This window comes from Pituophis catenifer, unplaced genomic scaffold (genome assembly GCF_029215685.1).
Source record: "Pituophis catenifer annectens isolate HBS135680 unplaced genomic scaffold, rPitCat1.0.hap2 SCAF_2, whole genome shotgun sequence".
In the NCBI taxonomy this organism is placed as follows: domain Eukaryota; kingdom Metazoa; phylum Chordata; class Lepidosauria; order Squamata; family Colubridae; genus Pituophis; species Pituophis catenifer.
The window spans coordinates 134,245,366-134,266,162 of record NW_027256882.1 but is presented as its reverse complement, the minus strand read 5'-3'; the positions used below and the strand labels follow the sequence as shown (position 1 = coordinate 134,266,162).

Below are 20,797 nucleotides of genomic sequence, written 5' to 3'. Positions count from 1 at the left end.
CTGGAAATGCCAAGAACAGTACCTGGATCCTCTAGCATGCAAAGCGAGTGTTGCACCACAGTTTTGCAGCTCTAGACCCTGAGTCACTTCCTGTAACGACTTTCCAAGAGTTGAACTCAATTCAACGTTTGTGAAACAGCTAATTATTCCACCACGGTTTTCCTTTTGATTTAATTCCATAAAACAATGCCAGTGGTTGAAAAGTGCCAAATGTTAGATATCAAAAAAATTGAATCAGATGCAAAAGAAGAGAAAAATATCAATACTATAAAGGAATACTAACTCTGTGAGCTCATAGAGGATGTTCAGAGGAAGATTTCGGTTAGAACAGCATATCTGATAAAAGACTAGACAGAGTTAAGCAAGAAAAATCTTGGGGCAGGGACAGAGGATTTGGCATCAGCAGTTACTTAGAAGAACTGAAAAGATGACTGCAAAGATTTCAAGGTTTATGGTGTATGTAAATAGCTCCCATACTTATATAAAGTTGGCTTATATTCATTAAGCTTTTAAAGTTTACTAGGGGGCGGGGAAACTCAAAGTGTAACACAACTTGCAGAAATAAAATAATCTGCAATAGTAGGTTCTGTTAAAATGTCTTAACAACTACGCGGTTGAGTTTTAGAACTGCTGGCAGACAGTCATTGCTGGTCAAAATAGCCTTGGTAATAAAGTTGAAATCCAAATCTTCGGGCATGCAGGTCTTGTGAAAGGTTTGCCAGGTATGAACATCTGCCCATCCCAAATCATTGCCCTACACCTTAGCCTTTTAGATGGCTACTATCAACCCCAAGAAAGCTTGGGAAAATGGATAGACATTAATAAGTTGCTGCTATTGCTCCATGGCAGAATGTCATTCACTCACCTGTCACTGCATTAAAGCAGCTCTTCCTATTCTCACTTTTGAGGTACCTCATGAGGTGTGCAGTAAAACCATGAATGGCAGAGTGACAGCAAGGTAAGATTGTGCTAGGGAGAATTGTGCTTGGTCTACATTCCATGGCTCATGATACACTTCTTCAGTTTGTGCCCTGCCCCAGATGTTTTCTATAGAATTATAGAAAACGTTCTGCATAAAATCCATGAAATTCCATGCATTTATTTGTTACAGTTGGTTAAAGTTGCAGTGTGCAATTACACACTCCAGAAATTTGAGTGGTTTAGACACGTTAAATGGGAGAGTCTATTCCATGTTAGGTTGGGGAGGATATGGATTTGCTACAATATTCACTGGGTGATCTCAGTGATCTCTCTCACCACAGCTTGCTTTCCAGAGATTCTATGAAAATAACGCAAAGGCAGGAGTAAAACCACACTTGTTCCCGGTTCTCCTTGAAGGCAGCTGTGCTATAATTGAAAATGTAGCAAATCTCTGTATGTGGGCAGGAATAATTGCATCAGTGTTTCAATCTGATCACCTGCCTTTTGGGCGATTGAGAAGGGAAAATACCTGTGGCCGATACTGCCTAGATGGTTTTGCAATTCACGCCTACCTGTATGGCATGTAGGCCAGAGGCGTTGCTGGTACTATTTGCCTAACACAAAATTGTGAGAGATTGTAATGGTGCAAGGCACTCACTGAAAACCATACACACTGGGCCAGTTTTGGAGGGATCTAAGGGCCATCTAAGGGGTGTGGTAGCTCAGTAGCTAAGATGCTGAGCTTGTTGATCAGAAGGTTGGCAGTTCAGCGGTTTGAATCCCTAGCGCCACATAACGGAGTGAGCTCCCATTACTTGTCCCAGCTTCTGCCAACCTAGCAGTTCAAAAGCACGCAAAAAATGCTAGTAGAAAAATAGGGACCAGTTTGGTGGGACGGTAACAGTGCTCCATGCGCCTTTGGCATTGAGAGTCATGCTGGCCACATGACCATGGAGACGTCTTCAGACAGCACTGGCTCTTCAGTTTAGAAATGGAGATGAGCACCGCCCCTAGATACGGAAACGACTAGCGCGCATCTGCGGTGGAACCTTTACATTTACCTTAAGGGCCAAATGGGTGTTTTAAGCAACTGGAAGGCACTGATTTGACCCCTTAACCCCTAATAGTCCCCATTTAAGGTACCTTTGGTCCCTGGATAAAAGTGTGCAGGGGAATATGTATCCATCCAATACATACATACATACATACATACATACATACATACATACATACATAGAATAAACTGTATAACAGTGATCACCTACCCAATCTGGTGATGTCAAATATTATCTGTCCTGCTCCTTAACCAATTTCCAAAGACAAAAAAGTTGTCAATTTTTGCCATATATTGGATCTGCTCTGTGGAAGTGACTGCAGAGAAGGGTGTGCTTCTTTATGTATGCATGTGTGTGTCTGTGTGTGAGAGAAAGAGAGGGGGGAAGGGTTCTGATGATGGGATATATTTCTGTAGTAAAATTGGGAGAATCCAGAGGAAGCAATGATCCTTGATGTTAGTGTTTATGGGATATGCTAAGTAGCATTGCAGTGGGTTGTAGAAATCCTGCTAGAAGAAATAAAACGTATTCACTTCCTTTTTTGTTTGTTCTGTTCTTTCTCCCCCTTAGGTCTTTTACCAGAACCAGTTGCCAATGGTGATGTGGAGAAGGTAAAAATTACTGCCAATCACATGGTTCCTTGATAGATGTGTTAGAGCCAACATTCAGCAATGCAGATTCCTCTGCTCTACTCGTGTTGTTATTGGTGGTGGTGGGGAGCATCAACAGATTACTGAACAACTCTCATGCCTTCTGAGTCTACATTGTTAGGAAATTTTAACTAGCCTTAGTTTTCCAATACATTCCCACCGGAGATCATACAGAAGCATTGCACATGCCAAGATTGTCTTCAAATAGTTGTAAGATATTTTCTTTCTCCCTGTTTTTTTTTTTTAAAACCTTCCCTGTACAAACTGCTCAGAACAGCCCTTGGCTGCCTGCCAGATCAAAAGGTTGAACTCTTCCTAAATTGGTAAAGGAAGGTGGGCTGTGAAATCATTGCTCTTGATGTTCCTGTAGAGAAAAGCAGTCTGAGGAGAGGGAGGGCTGACGCTTTGGAAGGCCTGTCACTCATTTCAGAGCCTGCTTCTTGTCACTGAATAGAATGGTCCATTCTTCACCCGATGGCTGGAATCTCACATCTTTTAAAAGGCCAAGTTACTTCCAGTCTGCTTTGAAAAAACAAAGCCTAATTAAAGTCGGAGAAGAAAGAAAATCTCATTAGAAACTTTTTTTAAAAAAGGGCTGGGCTGTTTTAAAAACATTTGAATATACATTCAGAGACAGAATGAGGATGTTGCCAGACTATGGGTAAACAGGATAGATATGTCATTCAATGTCATTTTTTCCCTAGTTGGTCTGAATGTTCATTGCAAGCCAATAGTTATTGTTCTACACCACAGATGGATAAGTCAGCCATATGATGTAATGCAATAATCACTTTCAGAATCATTTCATATACATCTATAGAACAAATATAGAAATATATTTATTTTACATTCATTTATTTATATCTCACATTCTTGAACCACCCATCTCACTCAGAGAGAGACTTTCTTGTTTTAAAAGACTCTGAAATGCAAATATTCCTTGGGGCAACATTTCAACAGAATTCAAGATCTTTCAGTCTTTCCATTTTCCTCTTTCCCAGAAATTCCTCTCCCAATTTGTCCAGCTTATCTCTTTCCCAGAAATTTCAAAGTTTAATAAAACCTCAATACATGCATAGCATTTTACCAAAAACAGATTGGTTAAATTATGTACATAAGCTGAAATTTGAAATAAGCAGAAGGCTGCTGCAAGGAGTTTTTAATGAACTATTTGCTTATCATTCAAATCTGGACAAATTGTGGTTAGTCTTAACTATATTTAATGGAAACAAGCAAGACTTTAGCCAGACGTTATCAAACTGGCTTGCTTTTTCTACTCATGAATCATAGTCTAGAGTTTATGATGGCATGATAAACTCTAATAAATAGGGGAAGCAGAAGAACTGGATAGGGAGTGGCTCATTGTAATAATACTTGGTCATGTTTAGCATCTGAATACAGTCACTGGTGTAAGAATAACTGAAGAAAATGCTCTCCCGTGTGGATAACAAATTTATTGGTCCAAAGGCAAGCAACACGAAAGGGGAATTTGCTCTAATTTAGCTTGAGGAATTGTGATGCTGGTGGTTTATTTGCTTCTTTCCAAAAAGCAGAACTGGCCAGTTGGTTTAAAAAAGAGAGATGAATTTAGCAGATGAGTAAAAGAATAGCTGCTGGGCATGGACTCATGGGATTGTCACCCCTTTTCCAGAATAATTTCTGTGGCATCCATTCTGTTTCACTTTCTAATTCTATATTGTTTCTAATGCCCTCCAAGTGATTGGTCAAAACAGAAAAGATAGCCCCCACAGCTTCCTTGTCAAATAAAGAAACATTCCCCCTACTAAAAAGTTCCCAGGGAAAGTGAGGATTTGCTACTGCCCCCACAGCTCGGAATTCTACAAGAAAAATTCTTTTGAATCAACTTGTTATCCTTGTATGTTAACAAGATTTTTTCTGGCCTTGTTGCCAGCAGCTCAGGGGAGAATTTAAATGAACCTTGATACAGCAAACAATGGTCTTGGAGAAGAAAGAATGGACACAGTGTGTTTACTAGACAGACAGACTGACCAGTCCCTTATGGGAAGCTGTGGTGGGATAGCAGTTAACAATTCAGTTGGCAAATAGGACTATGAGATCATCGTGACTGGCTAGAAAGAAAGCATTGCAATAAAATGTGTTCAGTTCCATTGCTTTTAATTTGAAATAATGCTGTGCCTACTATTTAAAGTGCCCTCTACTGCCATTAAATTTTAAGTTTTTTCTTTCTTATTTCTAGGGGAACCTTAGAGATGAACAAATGGAGATTAATCCTGAAAGCCCTTCTAGCCCTGTGACCATGTCTCCTTCTTCAACTCTAAGTGAACCTTCCATTGAGGTATGAACACAGTCTGGGTGTAGTAGGCAAATGGGAGTGATGAGTGAGGTGGATCACCCAATGAGAGGTGTAGGTAAATATTCCTTCCACTGTCTCAAAGACCAGAAGGATGCATGTGGTACTATTTTGCAATGATGGAGAAGCTAGGTCCCAGTTTGTTTGGTAGAAGAAACATTTTTCTCTTAATTAGTCAGCAATAGCACTTAGACTTCTATACTACTTCATAGTGCTTTACAGCACTCTCTAAGCGGTTTACAGAGTCAGCATATCGCCCCCAGCAATCTGGGTCCTCATTTTACCAATCTTGGAAAGATAGAAGGCTGAGTCAAACCTTGAATCGGTCAGGATCAAACTCCTGGCTGTGGGCAGAGTCAGCCTGCAATACTGCATTCTCCATAGTGGTGGAGATAGCATCCAGGAATGGGTTGACGTCGTCTGCTTAGCTGATTGGATGAGTCTGTCAGAGCTGTGACAACATGCCTCTGTTGCTAATGCTCCCCAGCTTTTGACTCAGTCCCTCAGCTAGGACAGACGTGTCAAAATTCCTTGCTTTCTGCTTTCAGCATATTTGAACCTTTCAACAGGATATCTGGACTTCAGATTCATGAGTGATTCAACTGGCTGACTCCCGATTCCTGGTAGAGTCGCTGGATCCCTTTTCAGTGGCGAGGGCTTAGGCTCAAGCAGCTGAAGACCTCCAAGCTCTAGTTTGAACTGTGAGGTGATTAACGGGCATAGGAGTTTCACGCTCCCTACTCTAACACAAGCGGCCAACGGAGCTTTCGCACTGCTCACTTGACAGCTCCGGAGAGCTTGTTGACCAAGCAGAGCTTTTGCGCTCACCACTTGACAGCTCAGGAGAGCTTGGCGGTCAAAGGAGCTTTCACGCTCCTCCCTTGACACCTCCAGAGAGCTCATCGGCCGCAGGAGCTTCGCGCTCCTAGACTTATTGCGGGTAGCGCGGCTAAGGATCCACTCCATGCCAGTTTCTTTTTGTGACTGCTTGGAAAGATTACATTGCCCATATTTTTTTTTAAAAGAGGCTTGTTAAATACTTCTACTTTTTATTTGGTGAGAAATAGCTATTGGAGATTTAGTAACGATTAAGAACTGTCAGATGTTCCTGCTGAAAACAGTTGAAGGGAGATGATTTGCTATTTATACCCAACACTAATCTAAGGATCTGGTTGTGTCCAGGGAGAGTTATTATTAAAAAGGGGGGACTAATATCCCCTTTGGCCATAAAGCTAATTTGATATTAGGCAGAGTCACCCAACCCATTTCTGCATATATCCAGTGGAAAACCCCAAATGTGGCATATTTTAATACTGTGTGAGTGTGGCTTTTGTAATCCCAAAAGTGGATGAGGCTGAATTCTGTGAATGCCTAAAAGAAAGTTATTTAGCCTAGCCTTACAGGCTTTTTCTGCAGACTCCCAAAGTGGATTAGATCCTTTTTGCAAATTATGGTGCTGTTGTGATCTTGCAGAACAACTTGACATTGCTGTGTGACTTAAACACTAAGACAAAACTGATTTTTAATTTGATTTCCTTTGATTAGCCTAAAGCTATCTGTGTTTAAAGTATTTTTTTTTAAAATTAACTATTGAATAGCAATCAGTAGATGTGTTTGCATGTTAAATGAAACACAAATTAGGGGTACAATGATCTTTGAAAGGATGTGGGTATTAAGATAGAGAGCGTTAACCAGTCTAGAATCATGGCCTATAGTCGTGGCTGTGTGAGTTCTTGAACCCAGACAGGAAATTAAAGAACAGTGACCCACCTCACTGCTCTCTGACCCTCCAGCCTGTGGTCACAGAGCAGGACATCAGAAAGAGATCACAAGCACAACTGCTTTTGCTGCAGTGTTTCCATTGTCACTTGGCTGCTCCTTTTTTTCATAAGTTCACAATAAGTTCTTTACAATAAAAATTTAAAAAGTAACCTTTTTAAGGGTTAATATTTTCCCATCCTGCAGCAAACCAAATTATTCCAGGCCCTTTATAATACCAGGAGTCGAAAATAATCTGCCTGCTAGGTGCCTTCAAAGGCTTCATACTCATGGCTACTCCAAACTATAGAGAATTGTGTCATGTAAATGCACTCAGTAATAAGTGGGTTGTTTCAGGAGAATAGCTGATAACTTGGGTACTTTATTGTCTGTTTTTGCATCCTTTCGTTCGTACAGCTGTACTCTCATGAGAAGGAGGACAAACTCAGCACCACATCCGATCCCATTCTTGACTTGGACATCCCACTGGCAGTAGCCAAAGAGCGCGCCCATCAGAAACGTACCAGCAAACGGGCACCACAAATGGACTGGAGCAAGAAAAACGAACTCTTTAGTAATCTGTGAAACCCCCAAGCAGGGAGGTGATGTAAGGGCAATATTGGAAAATCTGGCCAGATCATGCCTCCCCCTTCCCCTTCTCCTACGCATTCCTGTCCCCTAGATACATTTCCGTGCCCTTCTTCTCTTCCCCTCCCTTTGCTTGGAAATGTAGATGCAAGATCTCGTCTTGCCCTGGGTCACCTGAAAGGGCAAACGCATGGCCTGATAATGCTGCCTGCACTATTTTGGAGAAGCAGTTGTATTTAAAGAGGATGATGAGACATTTTCATATACCCTCTATAAATAGCTTAAACTAGCTTGTGGATGTGAATCCAAACTGAATTTGGTGTCTCTGTTGGATCTGTAGTAGAAGACACATACACATATCTATATATAAAGAGAATGTATGCACAGGACAAGGATGTAATACGTCAGGTGCCACACTGAAAAGGGGGACAGTGTGATGCATAGCTGTACTGTAGGTCCATTAACTCTTAAGATAGCTGAAGTTAAACATTCTAAAACTATTAATCCCTATAGATCTCAACTGGCTCTCTTCAGAGAAATCATGTTGGATGCTGATTGAACTATTCCAGGCTATGTCCTATCAGGACTATAGTCTAAGCTTGCACAGAGTATTTTAATTCCTAATTTGATTACAAATGAACATCCTTTCGTGGGGCAGTTCCTCTGTCCTCTTTTCAAGGAACTGCTTTGCTACGAGTGGAGAGAAACATTTCTGTTGCTCTATCGTCTTCTCTCTTTTTTGGTAAAGACATTCCTGGATTGCCACTGCAAGAAAGGGCTTAGTAGGCAAGACCCAATACTTCCTGCTTCGTGCTTTGGAGGTTTCAAAGTGTGGGAAGAGGAATAATTGAAAGCTGTTGTAGCAGCCAGCCTGTGAGATTTGCTTTCTTTTGGCCAGGGGATGTGGTAAGGAGTCGTACCTAATGCAGCAGCTGAAAGCACACAAGGATAATATCCTACGCTCAATTTACTCCAGAAATGGAGCCAATCAGGGTTTTCAATAATCATGATTAATTATTAACAACTTACTGATAATAGTGTTTCATTTCTGGAATTGTTTTCTAATTATGGCTCATTTCCCTGTATCTGTGTATAGTATAAAAATCATTCCTCTTCCATAAATTTCTGTTTTGTTTTTGTTTTCCTTGATTAATGTTTGATGTCAAATGTAAGAGAACCTGTTTACTGGAGCAAAATGCTGCCTTGATTTTGTGTGCTTATTTTAAATTAAGGATTTTTTTTTTTTTTTGAAAGCCACATACACAGGTCACAGTGTATGCGAAAGTTGCAGTCTGTATTAGATTAACCAATCTCTCTAGTCTTATAATTTAACTTATAACCCTAACTGGGATAGAGTGAGAGCTGTTAATCCAAGGCCAGCAGCTGGCTGATGTAATACAAATAACACACACACAAACACAATATTTTTCCAGTCTCCAAATAAGAATAGATGAGCTTCTGTCTCTGCTTGTTGGGCTGGATAATATATCAGACTTCGGGATGATAGAAATTACCATTTTACCTGCAATTGTTTTCTTCTTTTTTTCCCCCCTGCCAAATTAGGTGAGCAGAGCCATGTCAATACTCAACCAAAACTAAAAATAAGATTGGTACGGCTATATGTAGGAGAAACTGGGCACCATCATCAACCTCTTTTTTAGCCTAGCTCTGTTTCTGGGGCTGGAGAAATGCATTACAGGATCTGCTTCTGCTGGAAACCAGAACCACAAGCCAGCCTATTCCATAAATTTCAAGGGTTGTGTTTGTAGAATGAAGAAGTCTTGTTAAAACAAGCTATGCATTTAAGGCCAATGTGCCGCTCTTAGCCAGAAAGTTCAAGTAAGAAATTACGATTTTGCATTCATATTCATCAGGTGATGCCGGTAAGAGTAGAGAAGCAATTTGTCCACAAGACTGTCCCGCCTTTCATTTTCCATGTGTTGCTTGCTGTCAAATGTGATATAATGTGATTATCTCAAGTAGTTCCCAAATCAATGTTCTGGGCCTTGTACCTGGGAACCATTTTACAACAAGCAATCAGGCAAAGGCCAAAGAAGATTAGGAAAGCAAAGGCTTTATTAAATGGCTCTCCCATTCTTCATTAAAGCCCACAAGGATCTTACCCCCCTCTAGGTGGCTCAGTGGCTAAAACACTGAACTTGTTGATCAGAAAGGTCGGCAGTTTGGTGGTTCAAATCCCTAGTACAGGACTTCTGCGTGAGCAGGGGGTCGGACTAGATGACCTCCAAGGTCCCTTCCAACTCTTGTTACTGTTATTACTGCTTGATAAAGAGTTGACCAATCTGATTTTGTGTGTGTGTGTGAAAGTTATTAAAAATGACTGAATGAGTTAGAGTGGGAGAGACTAAGTATCCAAATTCAGGATAGGCAGAGGTAACGGCAGTTTACACCTGAATCCAAGTTGGTTCCCAATTTAGGCACTGATCAGATTTAGGCTCGTTTGGTTTCAAAGATGGTTTGAAGTAGGCCATAAGGTTTGGAGAGTGCTTGGGGTTTGCTAACTAAATTATAAATCAGTTGATTGGTAGCACCCCATTGGCCCCAAAGGACTTTCTCGTGGGATGGTTGCCAGAGAAGCCATGTTAATATGTTGCTGCAAAAATAGCCAAGAACCTTATGTCACCTTAAAAGCCAACCTTTTTAATGCTTCTGTGACTTATTATTCATTTAATCAAAGGCACAGTAATAAACCCATCATTTTTCTGAAGAAGTGGACTTGGACTCCATGGAAGTCCATTATTTATTTACGGCATAATCAGTTGATTACATTAATCTACCAGTGGGGCCGCAATAAAATGTGAAGAGCTTCTGGGCACAGCTACTTTACTTAGCTTCCGTCCTGAACTCTTCATTTCAAAATATTTCCCTTTCAATTCCTGCTACCCAAGATCATGAACAGTAAACAGAATCCATCCTAGAGAGACTGTTTGAAGTATGTTTGCTTTTAGAGCTGATTTTTCCTCCTCCTGATGAAAACGGTTTGTGCTTTGCAATTATTTTTTTTCCAGAGAGCCTTTTTTTTTTTTTAAATTTGATTTATATGCCGCCCTTCTCCGGAGACTCAGGGCGGCTTACAATGCGTTAATGTGTTCACGTAACATTAATATTGGCTTGAAAGAGAAGCTGGCAGATCCAGCTTTGAGAATAGCTTGTAATGAGGCTTCTTATTACAAGTCAAACTACTTTCGAAGGGCAAAGGGCAGGGCCCACTGATAGGTGGGGATGAGGGTAGATCATGAAGCAACACCAGATTCAAATCTTTGAAGAATTCCCCATGATGCCTTTATAGTTTTAAGCCAATAATCTCTTAGAAAGAGTCGCCCTATAATAGTTAAAATCTCCAAATTGTTTCCTTTTAACTAGGCCAGGCCTGATTATCCAGCTGTCACTGTCTGCTTGCCAGAGGGGTACAAGTCACCTGCTGGATATCAGTTTGCAAACTATTTCCATTTTATTGTAGGGTCAGAGCTGTCACACAAATCTTAAGCCCGGTAATATTATAAAGACTTTGGCCCATGTCAAATCAGCATTAGCATTTAATAGGCTGAAACCTGCTTTATAATTCCTCAGTGTACCAGGTTGCTCAGCTAATTCATGTGTTCCCTGAAAATGGTGTAATTTACAGCACAATCCTAGGCAAATTTAATGACTGAATAAATCCCATTGTGTACAGTACAGCTTATTCCCAGATAAGTAGATATTAAACTTTCTGCCTTTGCTTAACAAATCCTGCCTGGCTTCTAAGTGCAATGTCCAATGTAGTGGAAACTGATAACAACTTACCTGCCATTTTTCTGTCCATGAACTCCAGAGCATCAGGACTTCATTCATGCATCAATAATATATAAACAGCAGTGCAAACAAGAACTACGTCCAGAAACAGCTTTAGAAATGCTAGCCATATTCTGTTTTTTGAGGGGAGGGAGGGAGAACAGGTTTTGGCTTTTCACTCAAAGCCAGCACATGGACGTTGGTTGGTTTTTCTCTCAGAAAAGTCCTCATTCCGTCATGGTAGGTTGCATTAAAGTATTATTGTCAGGGCCACATGAATGTTTACTCCTCCTCCTCCTCCTCTCTGTCAGCATATGTCAGTGTGTTTTATGCTGCTCTGATGACAAAACTCTAACCTACCTCAGTAAAGAAGCAAGTAATCCTGTCTGCATAACTTAATTATGTGGCCATTTTTAAGGGCAGCACTCCTATCCAGTGTATGGGAGGGTGGGGGTGGGGAACAGGTATCCATGGAACATTAGTTTCTGAAGTGCTTCACCGCTTTAAGTTCTCACTTAGTTTTTTTCTGAAGAAGAAAGAAGAATAAACCAGTCCACCGGTCTTCTGAAAGACTGGTAAATCTCTGTCTAAATGTAGTCCAGCTGATAGATTGGAGGTGGGATAAAGGATGAAGTGGGAGGCATCTCACATTCCATTTTAAGAGAGTTCCTTCCCACTTTGTCCTGTCAGCTGGGCAAAGTTTTACCAGTCCTCTAGCAGACATGTTCTTTCTTCCTAACACTGGAGCTGGAATGTCTTAGTCAATTTTATCCTAGCTTCCAAATATTCAAGAGTGATACATGCTCCAAGGTAGCAAAACAAGGAAGAAAGTAGGCAGGTTTCTCAGTAGAAATCAAGTTTCTCTTACAACTAATGCTAAAATGATCATGATGAGTCATATTTATTGGAGAGACAGTTATGCTTGCAGCAATCTCAACTAACAAATAGGAGTTCACACAATAGAATCTGTGATTATGTCATCACCAAGATTATGATTAAGAAGTTACACATCATTTGTGCACCGAGCCTTGTGTGGGGAGAAGAAGGAAATGCTACTGTTTTGGAATATAAATGGCTGGACCCATGGTGAACTGGGGATGATATGGAGGCTACATCATCTAAATTTAATTAGTGGGTCCAATCATTGTTGGAAATATGGAAAACATGAAGGCTCATTTAACCACACATGGTGTGTAAGAAATGAATTACTGGATATAAACACACACAATGATAGAATGTTAAAGATTAATATTTACTGGAACTTTTTTTTATTGAGACTTATGGATAGCCAGTTAAAAATATACCTGTGGAAGATTGGTTTTGTATATAATAAATGCAGCAAGACTGTTGCACGCACAAAATGGAAAAACACCAAACTACCCACAATAGAGGAATGGACCTGTGAAGATAATGGAAAGAGTAGAAATGGCAAAATTGAACTGTTTGATCGGGGACAAGATAATGTGCACTGTTATTAAAGATTTGAAACCTTTTGTGGACTTTTTACTGAGAATTGAGGGGAGAAATGAAGTGATTTGGTGATTTATGGATTTTCTGATTAAAAAGGGTTGAATAATGGGAAGAAGAGAAATGTGTAATTTTAAAGAGGGAGGTGTCAAGATTGATTCTAACTGCTGTAAAGGAGATCAGGAATTGCTTCTTTGCATGCTTTTCTTGTTTCTATCTTATACTTTTTTTGCTGAATTGTTTTCTTCTTTAAATTTCATCTTATCTTTTATATCTGAGAAAACATTTTAATAAAATTATTATAAATGTGATTAGAAGGGTGTCTCCATGCCATGATTAGCAGGATATATGGAGAACCTAAGACTTCTATATGCCTGAATATGAATGCAGTGAGCTGCAGTTACAACCTAGGGCTCTGCTTTGTTAGCGTTCAGTGACGAGCAAACATAAGTAAAACCAGAGCTGCCACTTGAAGATGGGAGGTTGGAAAGAGCTGCACTTACCAAGCCTGTTCTCACCCCATTTGGAGCTCTCCAAACACTCAGCTGAGTGTCGGTAATGAATATGAAAGAGCCACAACTATAGCCACAATTGTTGTCTTTCCCCCCCCCCCTCCTTCATAGCTGATTGCTAAATAATTCTTGTCTCCATTGTACCTCTGAATTTATGCATGGACTAATCAGGAATTAGAATTAGAAACACAAATTTCCATATTATTAAAAAAAAACCTCTTAAGGTAAGGCTTGATATGTTGGATTCAACATTTGTTGCAATCAGCATAAATTTTTCATCATGGCAAGGGTCAAATTGAAGGTCTAGCCTTATGGTTAAGTTGTTAAGTACAGCTGGTTTTCTAGTCTAGAATCAAATCTTTTCTGAGAACTTGATATTTATTTACAGAATAACAGAGTTGGAAGGGAACTTGGAAGTCTTCTAGTCCAATCCCCTGCTCAAGCAGGAGACCATGTATGATTTCAGACAAGTGGCTGTCCAATCTTTTCTTAAAAGCTTCCAGTGATGAAGCACCCACAACTTCTTCTTTTTAAAAAAATATGTTTTATTATAGTTCAAAAAAACAAAAAAACAAAGACAAATGTATAATAGTTTTTCTATCACGGTGTAACATCACCAAAATATCCATGTATATATACACCAATAATCAGAAAGTAAAAATAGAAAATATTTACAGATTCTTATATACAAATTTACATTTCCAATACTTATTGATTACCCTAATTATACCATCATCTATAATTATAATAGCACCCACAACTTCTGAAGGCAAACAGTTCCACTGGCTAATTGTTCTGTCAGGAAATTTCTCCTTAGTTCTAAGTTTGCTTCTCTCATTGATTAGTTTCCATCCTTTGTTACTCGTTTTGCTTTCTGGTGCTTTGGAAAATAGATTGACCCCCTCTTCTTTATGGCATCCCCTCAAATTGGACTAAATTATACAATGGATGGGTGAGAATTTTGAAGCTATCTCCACTGTGTTCTGTTTTTCCCTTCCTCATTTGCCTCTTCAGCAAGTGTAGGTCCTGAACCCACCAGCACCTAAAATGTTGATTTGATGAAGGAAAGTGTTTTTGTGTCCCCAGCATAAGTTGCAGAGTTTCCATCACAAGACTAAGGCTGAGTCTACAAAGAGATCTTTGCCTATGAGACACTGAGGACAGCAGTTTCCAAATGAAGCCATGGATTCAGTGAACATGTGCTACATCTCCTGGTTTATCAACATGACCTCAGGAGTATAATTTAAAAGGAAGTAGATTGTGTTAGAAAAATCACGTGCTTTCTTTCCTCAAATGTACTGAAGGACTCTCATTACTGCCAATGTCCTTTATTTCCATGTTCCTTCCATCTTTTAATTATATGTCCTGCTTTTGACACGTGATAGCACCTAACAGACCTTGTTGGAGCTCAGAAACTAAGCAAATTTTGGCCTGATTGCTGCTTGGATGTGAGAAACTCAGGAAATACCAGAGCTATAGGCTACACTAGGAAACGACAGATTATCCTCCAAAGGAAAGTAATGACAAACCAGTTCTGCACTGTTGCCAATAAACTTATGATGCAGCCATGTATTCAGACTTCACTCAAACAAACTTTTACCTTCACAAATTCTGCACAGAATTGAAAACAGAACATTGTTTGATTATTTGCATCTGGGCACTAGAAATTGATTTAGTTTTAAAATATTCATTCGCATCCAGTTGATAGTTCTTCTCTATCTTTCACGCTTCTTAACCAAACTAGCTTCTGACCATCTCTTTTACAAATAACCCTGCTTTGACAATCGGTATGCTTGTATGTCCTTTTGTACAGTGCAGTCTTTCATTCATTTCACAAAGACACAATGAGGATGTTTATTCTAGAGTCAGCTGTTCCAACAATTTAATTTTTCTACTTTCCATTGGTTAGTGTTGCAAATAGCACATTTTTGTAAACTGCAAATCATCCTTCAAGTGAGAAGAGAGGGTTAACAACTTTAGTGAAGTTTTCAAATATTCTACAGACAGGAATTGCATCTCACTCCATGGCTGCCCTCTTGCGGTCAGTCCTTGACACGGGTCAGTGGATACAATTTGCTGCTCTGCTGGCTTAAAGCAGGGATCACTCAGCTAGATCCTAAAAAGCATGCTATTGGGAATCACAGGTGAGCCTCAGTAACACCCAGAAAACTTGCAAATTCATTCTTTATTGATTAGATCCTTCAATTTGGAAGATTGGGTGATCATTTTCCTCACCCTTGCTGTCAAGTACGGAGCTAAGGCAGGGGTGTCAAACTTGCATCATCACGTCACGTGACGTATCACAACTTTTCCCCCCTTTGAAATGAGGGTAGGCGTGGCCAGCCCATGATGCATCTGGCCCGCGGGCCACGAGTTTGACACCCCTGAGCTAAGGAATGATGTGATTTGAAATTACAGATTGCAAAATCACCAGGAGATTGCCAGTTCATCAATATGCTGGAAGATTATGGAAGTACTAGGCATCTGATGAGCACAAAATTATCATTTTAACAAAATTTAGTTGGAAAAAGTGCAACCAGTCTCCTCCTGAATTTTTGGAAATAACAGAAAGTCTAAGTAGGTCGAGGAGAAGCATGATAGCATTGCATTTTTTTTCTCTGCAAGAAAGTATTCTTTGGGGAAATCTCTTGGGGACTATGCAGGAGGTAAAGCTAAAGGAAAAGGAGTTAGCTAGAGCCAAGAATAGGTGCAAGTAATTATTCTTATTTCAATTAATGGATTTTATTGAGTTCTAAATTTATATGCCATTCCTTGCAATGGCTCTAAGTGGCTTATTTTAAAACCATTTTAAAATGACTGAAAGCAGCAGTGAAACTAAAAGCTTTAAAAAAAAACCACATACAGTAACTCTAATGAGCCTAGCAAAAAAAGGTAGATGTTAAACTTCCCCCCTTCTAAATTGCAGACAAGAGGTGGGGACTGGCTCAATTGCAAAAGCAATTTATTCCAATTTTTTTCTGCCTGTTTTCCAGGCTGCAGGGAAAGGAAGCCAACTCTTATCAGAAGCTTCACAGTTCTCTCGCATAAGTATGTTGCCCTTGCTTTATAGAGAACAGATTCTTTGCAATATATACTTTTATCCCATTCGCTAGTTATCTCTGTAGCTGGACATTTCATCTTGGTTGAAAACTACTTTATGAGACTTATAAGTAGCTCTTCTTGTCTTCTCATCTGGGAAGAACAGGCAGAGATTTGCTGCTGATGTAACTGACAATACCCCTTCAGCAGATCCTGGGATGGAAGGAGTCACCTCTTGAAAGTTGGCAACTGCCTCACTTTTATTGCTGTTTGCAGCATCCTATGATCACGTGACCAGGATTTGTGATGTTTTTTGCTGGTTTCCAGCATTTATTTCCAGTTTACGACAAAAAAAACCAAAACCCACCTATTGGGGGAAATGGATTCATTTAAAAACTGCTGCATTCACTTAATGACAATGGCATTTGCTGACTGACCACTGCAAAAACTATCGAAAAAATTGGGTCTGGTACAGGGGTGAAATCTTATTTTTTCCCCTACTGGCTCTGTGAGCGTGGCTTGGTAGGCGTGGCAGGGGAAGGATACTGAAAAATCCCCATTCTCTCCCACTCCTGGATACTGCAAAATCTCCATTCCCACCCCACTCCAGGGGAAGGATGCTGCAAAATCCCCATTCCCTCCCACTCCTGGGGGAAGGATACTGCAAAATCTCCATTCCCACCCCACTCCAGGGGAAGGATGCTGCAAAATCCCCATTCCCTCCCACTCCTGGGGGAAGGATACTGCAAAATCCCCATTCCCTCCTCACTCTGGGGCCAGCCAGAGGTGGTATTTGCCAGTTCTCCGAACTACTCAAAATTTCCCCTACCGGTTCTCCAGAACTGGATTTCACCCCTGGTCTGGTCTTGTAATATCTTGACTGCAATGGTTTATGGCCCTAATTCCAGACTCATTTACAGCCTTACGTTGAGGACTATCTGTATTATTGCTACCCAATAATACATTTTATGTGTGTTACCTTGGTAACACTCCAGAGTAGCAGAAAACAAAAAGAAAACAAAAGGGAACCATAATTTACATATGTTTTGCAAATGGAAATCAATCTGCTTAAAGGGACATTTAGAAATACTAATATTAAAATAGCAACATATCTCCGTCTGGGAAGGATGAGATCAGATGACCTGTATGTCAGCTTATCCAGATGTTCTGGTCCAGGTCCAGATGCTAAATGATGCCAGGCAACGTCAGAACCTATGTCTTTCCTTCTTACCCTTCTTTATGTTTCAACTGGATCTGGCTCAGATAGTTGTTCCAACAGAATAGGGCAAGATGACATTTTCCTGCCCTTTGAATGGCACATTGGAAGCCTCATTCTGTTAAGAAGGTGAAGTTACTTCAAAGTGCTGGAGAGTCTAAAATATTGGTGATGGCCGATGAAAATAGCCTTCTGATCTTCTAGAGAACTGCATGAAGCCTTTTGGTGAAGTAGTGATGTCGCTGAAAAGAAAGTGGCTAAAAATTTTCAGCCTTAGGTACAAAGCCAGGAGGGTGACCTTGGGCCAGTCACTTTATCTCAGCCGTCAGAAGGAGGCAATGGCAAACCACTTCTGACAAACCTGAGCAAGGAAACTGCAGGGACTTTTTCAGGCAGTTTTGGAGAATCAGACACAATTGAGCAAAAGGGAAAGGGGGAAGGGAGAGGCCTATGCTCAGCTAGATGGCAGCAACCTTGGCTGATTTCCATCTGATTAGTATTTGGATACCCTAAGAAAACATCACAAGTGTAGCTAGATTGGAGAATTGAAGAAAAATGATACCCCGGAAGAAGGCATATTATAGTTTCCCATGACAATTTAATATGGGCAATTCTAATTGAAATGGAGTTGTGTCTGCTCCTCAATCCTTCTTAGGCACTTTAAAAGCTATTGCCTTCATTCCTGCTAACCTCCAAAGCATCCTCTGGATTCTCCGCTCACAGCAACAAAGCCAGCACCCCACACCTCCCCACCAGTATTTATAGAGAGACGGCAGCTCCGATCACGCTTTGCTCACACAGGCACAAAACCGAAGGCACCAGCCTGAAGATGACGAGTGGGACCTCGTCAAAACGTTGCCAAGATACTCTCAATCTTATACGGGAAAAGACCCGAATACGCCAAGACTTGCATGTATGTATGTATGTATGTATGTATGTATGTATGTATGTATGTATTTCTCTTTAGCCAGGTTCTACCTACGTAAACCAAGATATTATGCAGCCCTAGTTCAGTGAAATCACAATTCACTAGTTTCTGGGCTTTTTTCTTTTTTTCTTCTGGCAGCCAGCAGACCCTTTGCTGCCCATTGGGAGACTAAGATAGATCTATTTCAGCCTTATAAGGCCTCATCAGTTAGCCACACCCTCATCTCATGTATCCTCCCTGTAAAGGTAAAATATTTGTTTTTCTTTCTTTTTCGTAGGTTTTATGTGTATTTCTCTTTAGCCAGGTTCTACGTAAACCAAGATATTATGCAGCCCTAGTTCAGTGAAATCACAATTCACTAGTTTCTGGGCTTATTATACACACACACACACACACACACACACACACACACACACACACACACGTACACACACACATGTACACACACACATGCATACACATATACACATATACACACTTGTGTGTGTATGTGTGTCTATTTAAAATTTCTGCTAGGTTTCAAATCAGTTACATCCTACATGTCAATAAAGTATTATAACATTATGCTATTTAGAAACCATGTTTTTCAACATTAAACACAGCAGAATTAGGGAGCTACAGGGGGGCAACCAGTGGCATAAGTGAAAGAGTGTTTCTGCCTCTGCCCAGGGTGCAAAGGATTGCCTAGAAAAAAGCAAAGCATAGTAGTAAGCCTTACTGGGATAGCTTACATCCTGTGATAATATCTTTAACACTATGAAGCCACAACATCTGCCTTTCCATGCACTGAGTCCCCCTTGGGAGGGGCTCAATGCATGGATAAAAATGCATTCTGGCTTAAGAGCCTTGATAGTACAGTGGTCTACGCACCCTGTTATTAACACAGCTGCCTGCAGTTTACTGCCGGTTCGAATCTCTCCAAGGCTCAAGGTTGACTCAGCCTTCCATCCTTTCTAAGGTAGGTGAAATGAGGACCCAGTTTGTGGGGGCAATAAGCTGACTTTGTATAAATATACAAAAGTATGAAGGCTATTGCTTAACGCATTGTAAGCCGCCCTGAGTCTCCGGAGAAGGGCAGCATATAAATCAAATTTAAAAAAAAAAATGCAACCAATCATAATTATAATACCTGAAACATTGACACCTTTTCTTGGAAATTAATTCAATGAAGAATAAGCTGTGCTTTCCCAACTCAGTTTAAAAGTGCTGTTTAAGCCCAATAGCCCAAAGGGTAAAGGCTGATTGAGAACAATTACAGTATTTTGTACTTGTAGATCATCTGCAAAAGTTGTAATCTTTCCAACTGTAAGAGACATACACCAATCATCATAAAAGAATGAGAACCAACTGTCTAATAACTTACAAAAGACTTAGTAACTTGAGGTGATCTTTAGCTACCACATTGAATAAAGATTAATCAAACAGTCGTAGGAACTGCTCATCACTAAAACTGGCCAGCCCTACCATTCGAACAGTGAAGTGGCTGCCACAGGACACTGTTGTAGGCTAACATGGAAAAATAGCAAATTGATGAATTAGGTTAGCTTATGATTGCAAGTTTACTCAGGGGATTTGGAAAGGAGAGGGGCCAATGCACAAATAACTTGGTGGGTGTGGCATTTATACGGTATCCCTTTGACATGTATGAGGCAGTGAGTCCTATTGCTGCTAGATCTTATAGGCTGCAAGTTGATCAAGAATAACTTCTGAGTAGTATGATGGATTCCTATTCTTCACGAGTGTAGGATGACATAAATCTGTCTCCAAATCGTGTGTAAACTTCTATTTCTCTATCCATCAGTGAACTGTTCATATTCATGCCCAGGCACAGAATGTGAGAAACTGCAGGCAATCTTTCCAATACGTTTGGCTTTATTGAAGACATTTGCGATTAATTACTAAACCCCCACATTTTTTAAAGTACCTAAGGATAAATGTTCAAAAGCAAAATGTTTCGACAGCACTTCTATCTTCTGCACATGTTCTGATGCAAATAACCTCTATTCCTCTCATGGCACGGGAGAAAATACTTTGTTTTAAAACTTCGTTACTCCCTAAATGTTCGATATTGATATTGGTCTGGGTAAAATTAGGCAACACTTTATGTAGGTAAAACTGAAATAAAACACTCTTTTGTCAGAGATCTGGGGAACTCTGTTAGAAAGGTCTCTTAATGTTTATTCTCTCAGCCATGCTGAGAGATGAACCTCCTTAAATCACTCTTGTTGTTTTTCTCCTCCTCTCTTGAAAAAGAACAATAGCAGTGGGAAGGCAGATTCCATGGGAACAATAACAAACTTAATTAAACAATGTTTGGGAGGCCTAAACAAAGGCCTTATAGGAACACTTGAATGGCAGCTATTAGAGAGGACAGGAGCAGAGACCAAAAGTCATTTACATTAATGTAAGGATTTATGGGGCTATAGAAATAAGCAGATGAAACCTGGTTTGGACTTGTCATGGGAACTTTTTTTAGCTGCTTATGGAACAGCTTCCCATTGTTGCTGGGATCACTGGGAAGAGGACTCTTGTCTTTCTA

The 20,797-nt window shown here is 40.2% G+C and overlaps 1 protein-coding gene across 1 annotated transcript in view; it reads left to right on the top strand.

Annotated features, from left to right (window-relative positions):
- The window catches only part of NHERF1 (NHERF family PDZ scaffold protein 1), a 63,352-nt gene extending 54,926 nt beyond the window's left edge, over nt 1-8,426 (top strand). Inside the window, exons 4-6 of the mRNA XM_070937588.1 lie at nt 2,547-2,587; nt 4,845-4,943; nt 7,134-8,426. Coding sequence (XP_070793689.1) covers nt 2,547-2,587; nt 4,845-4,943; nt 7,134-7,301 — 308 coding nt within the window. The 3' untranslated portion in view covers nt 7,302-8,426. The remainder of the gene's footprint in view (nt 1-2,546; nt 2,588-4,844; nt 4,944-7,133) is intronic.
- Nucleotides 8,427-20,797: the final 12,371 nt, after the last annotated feature.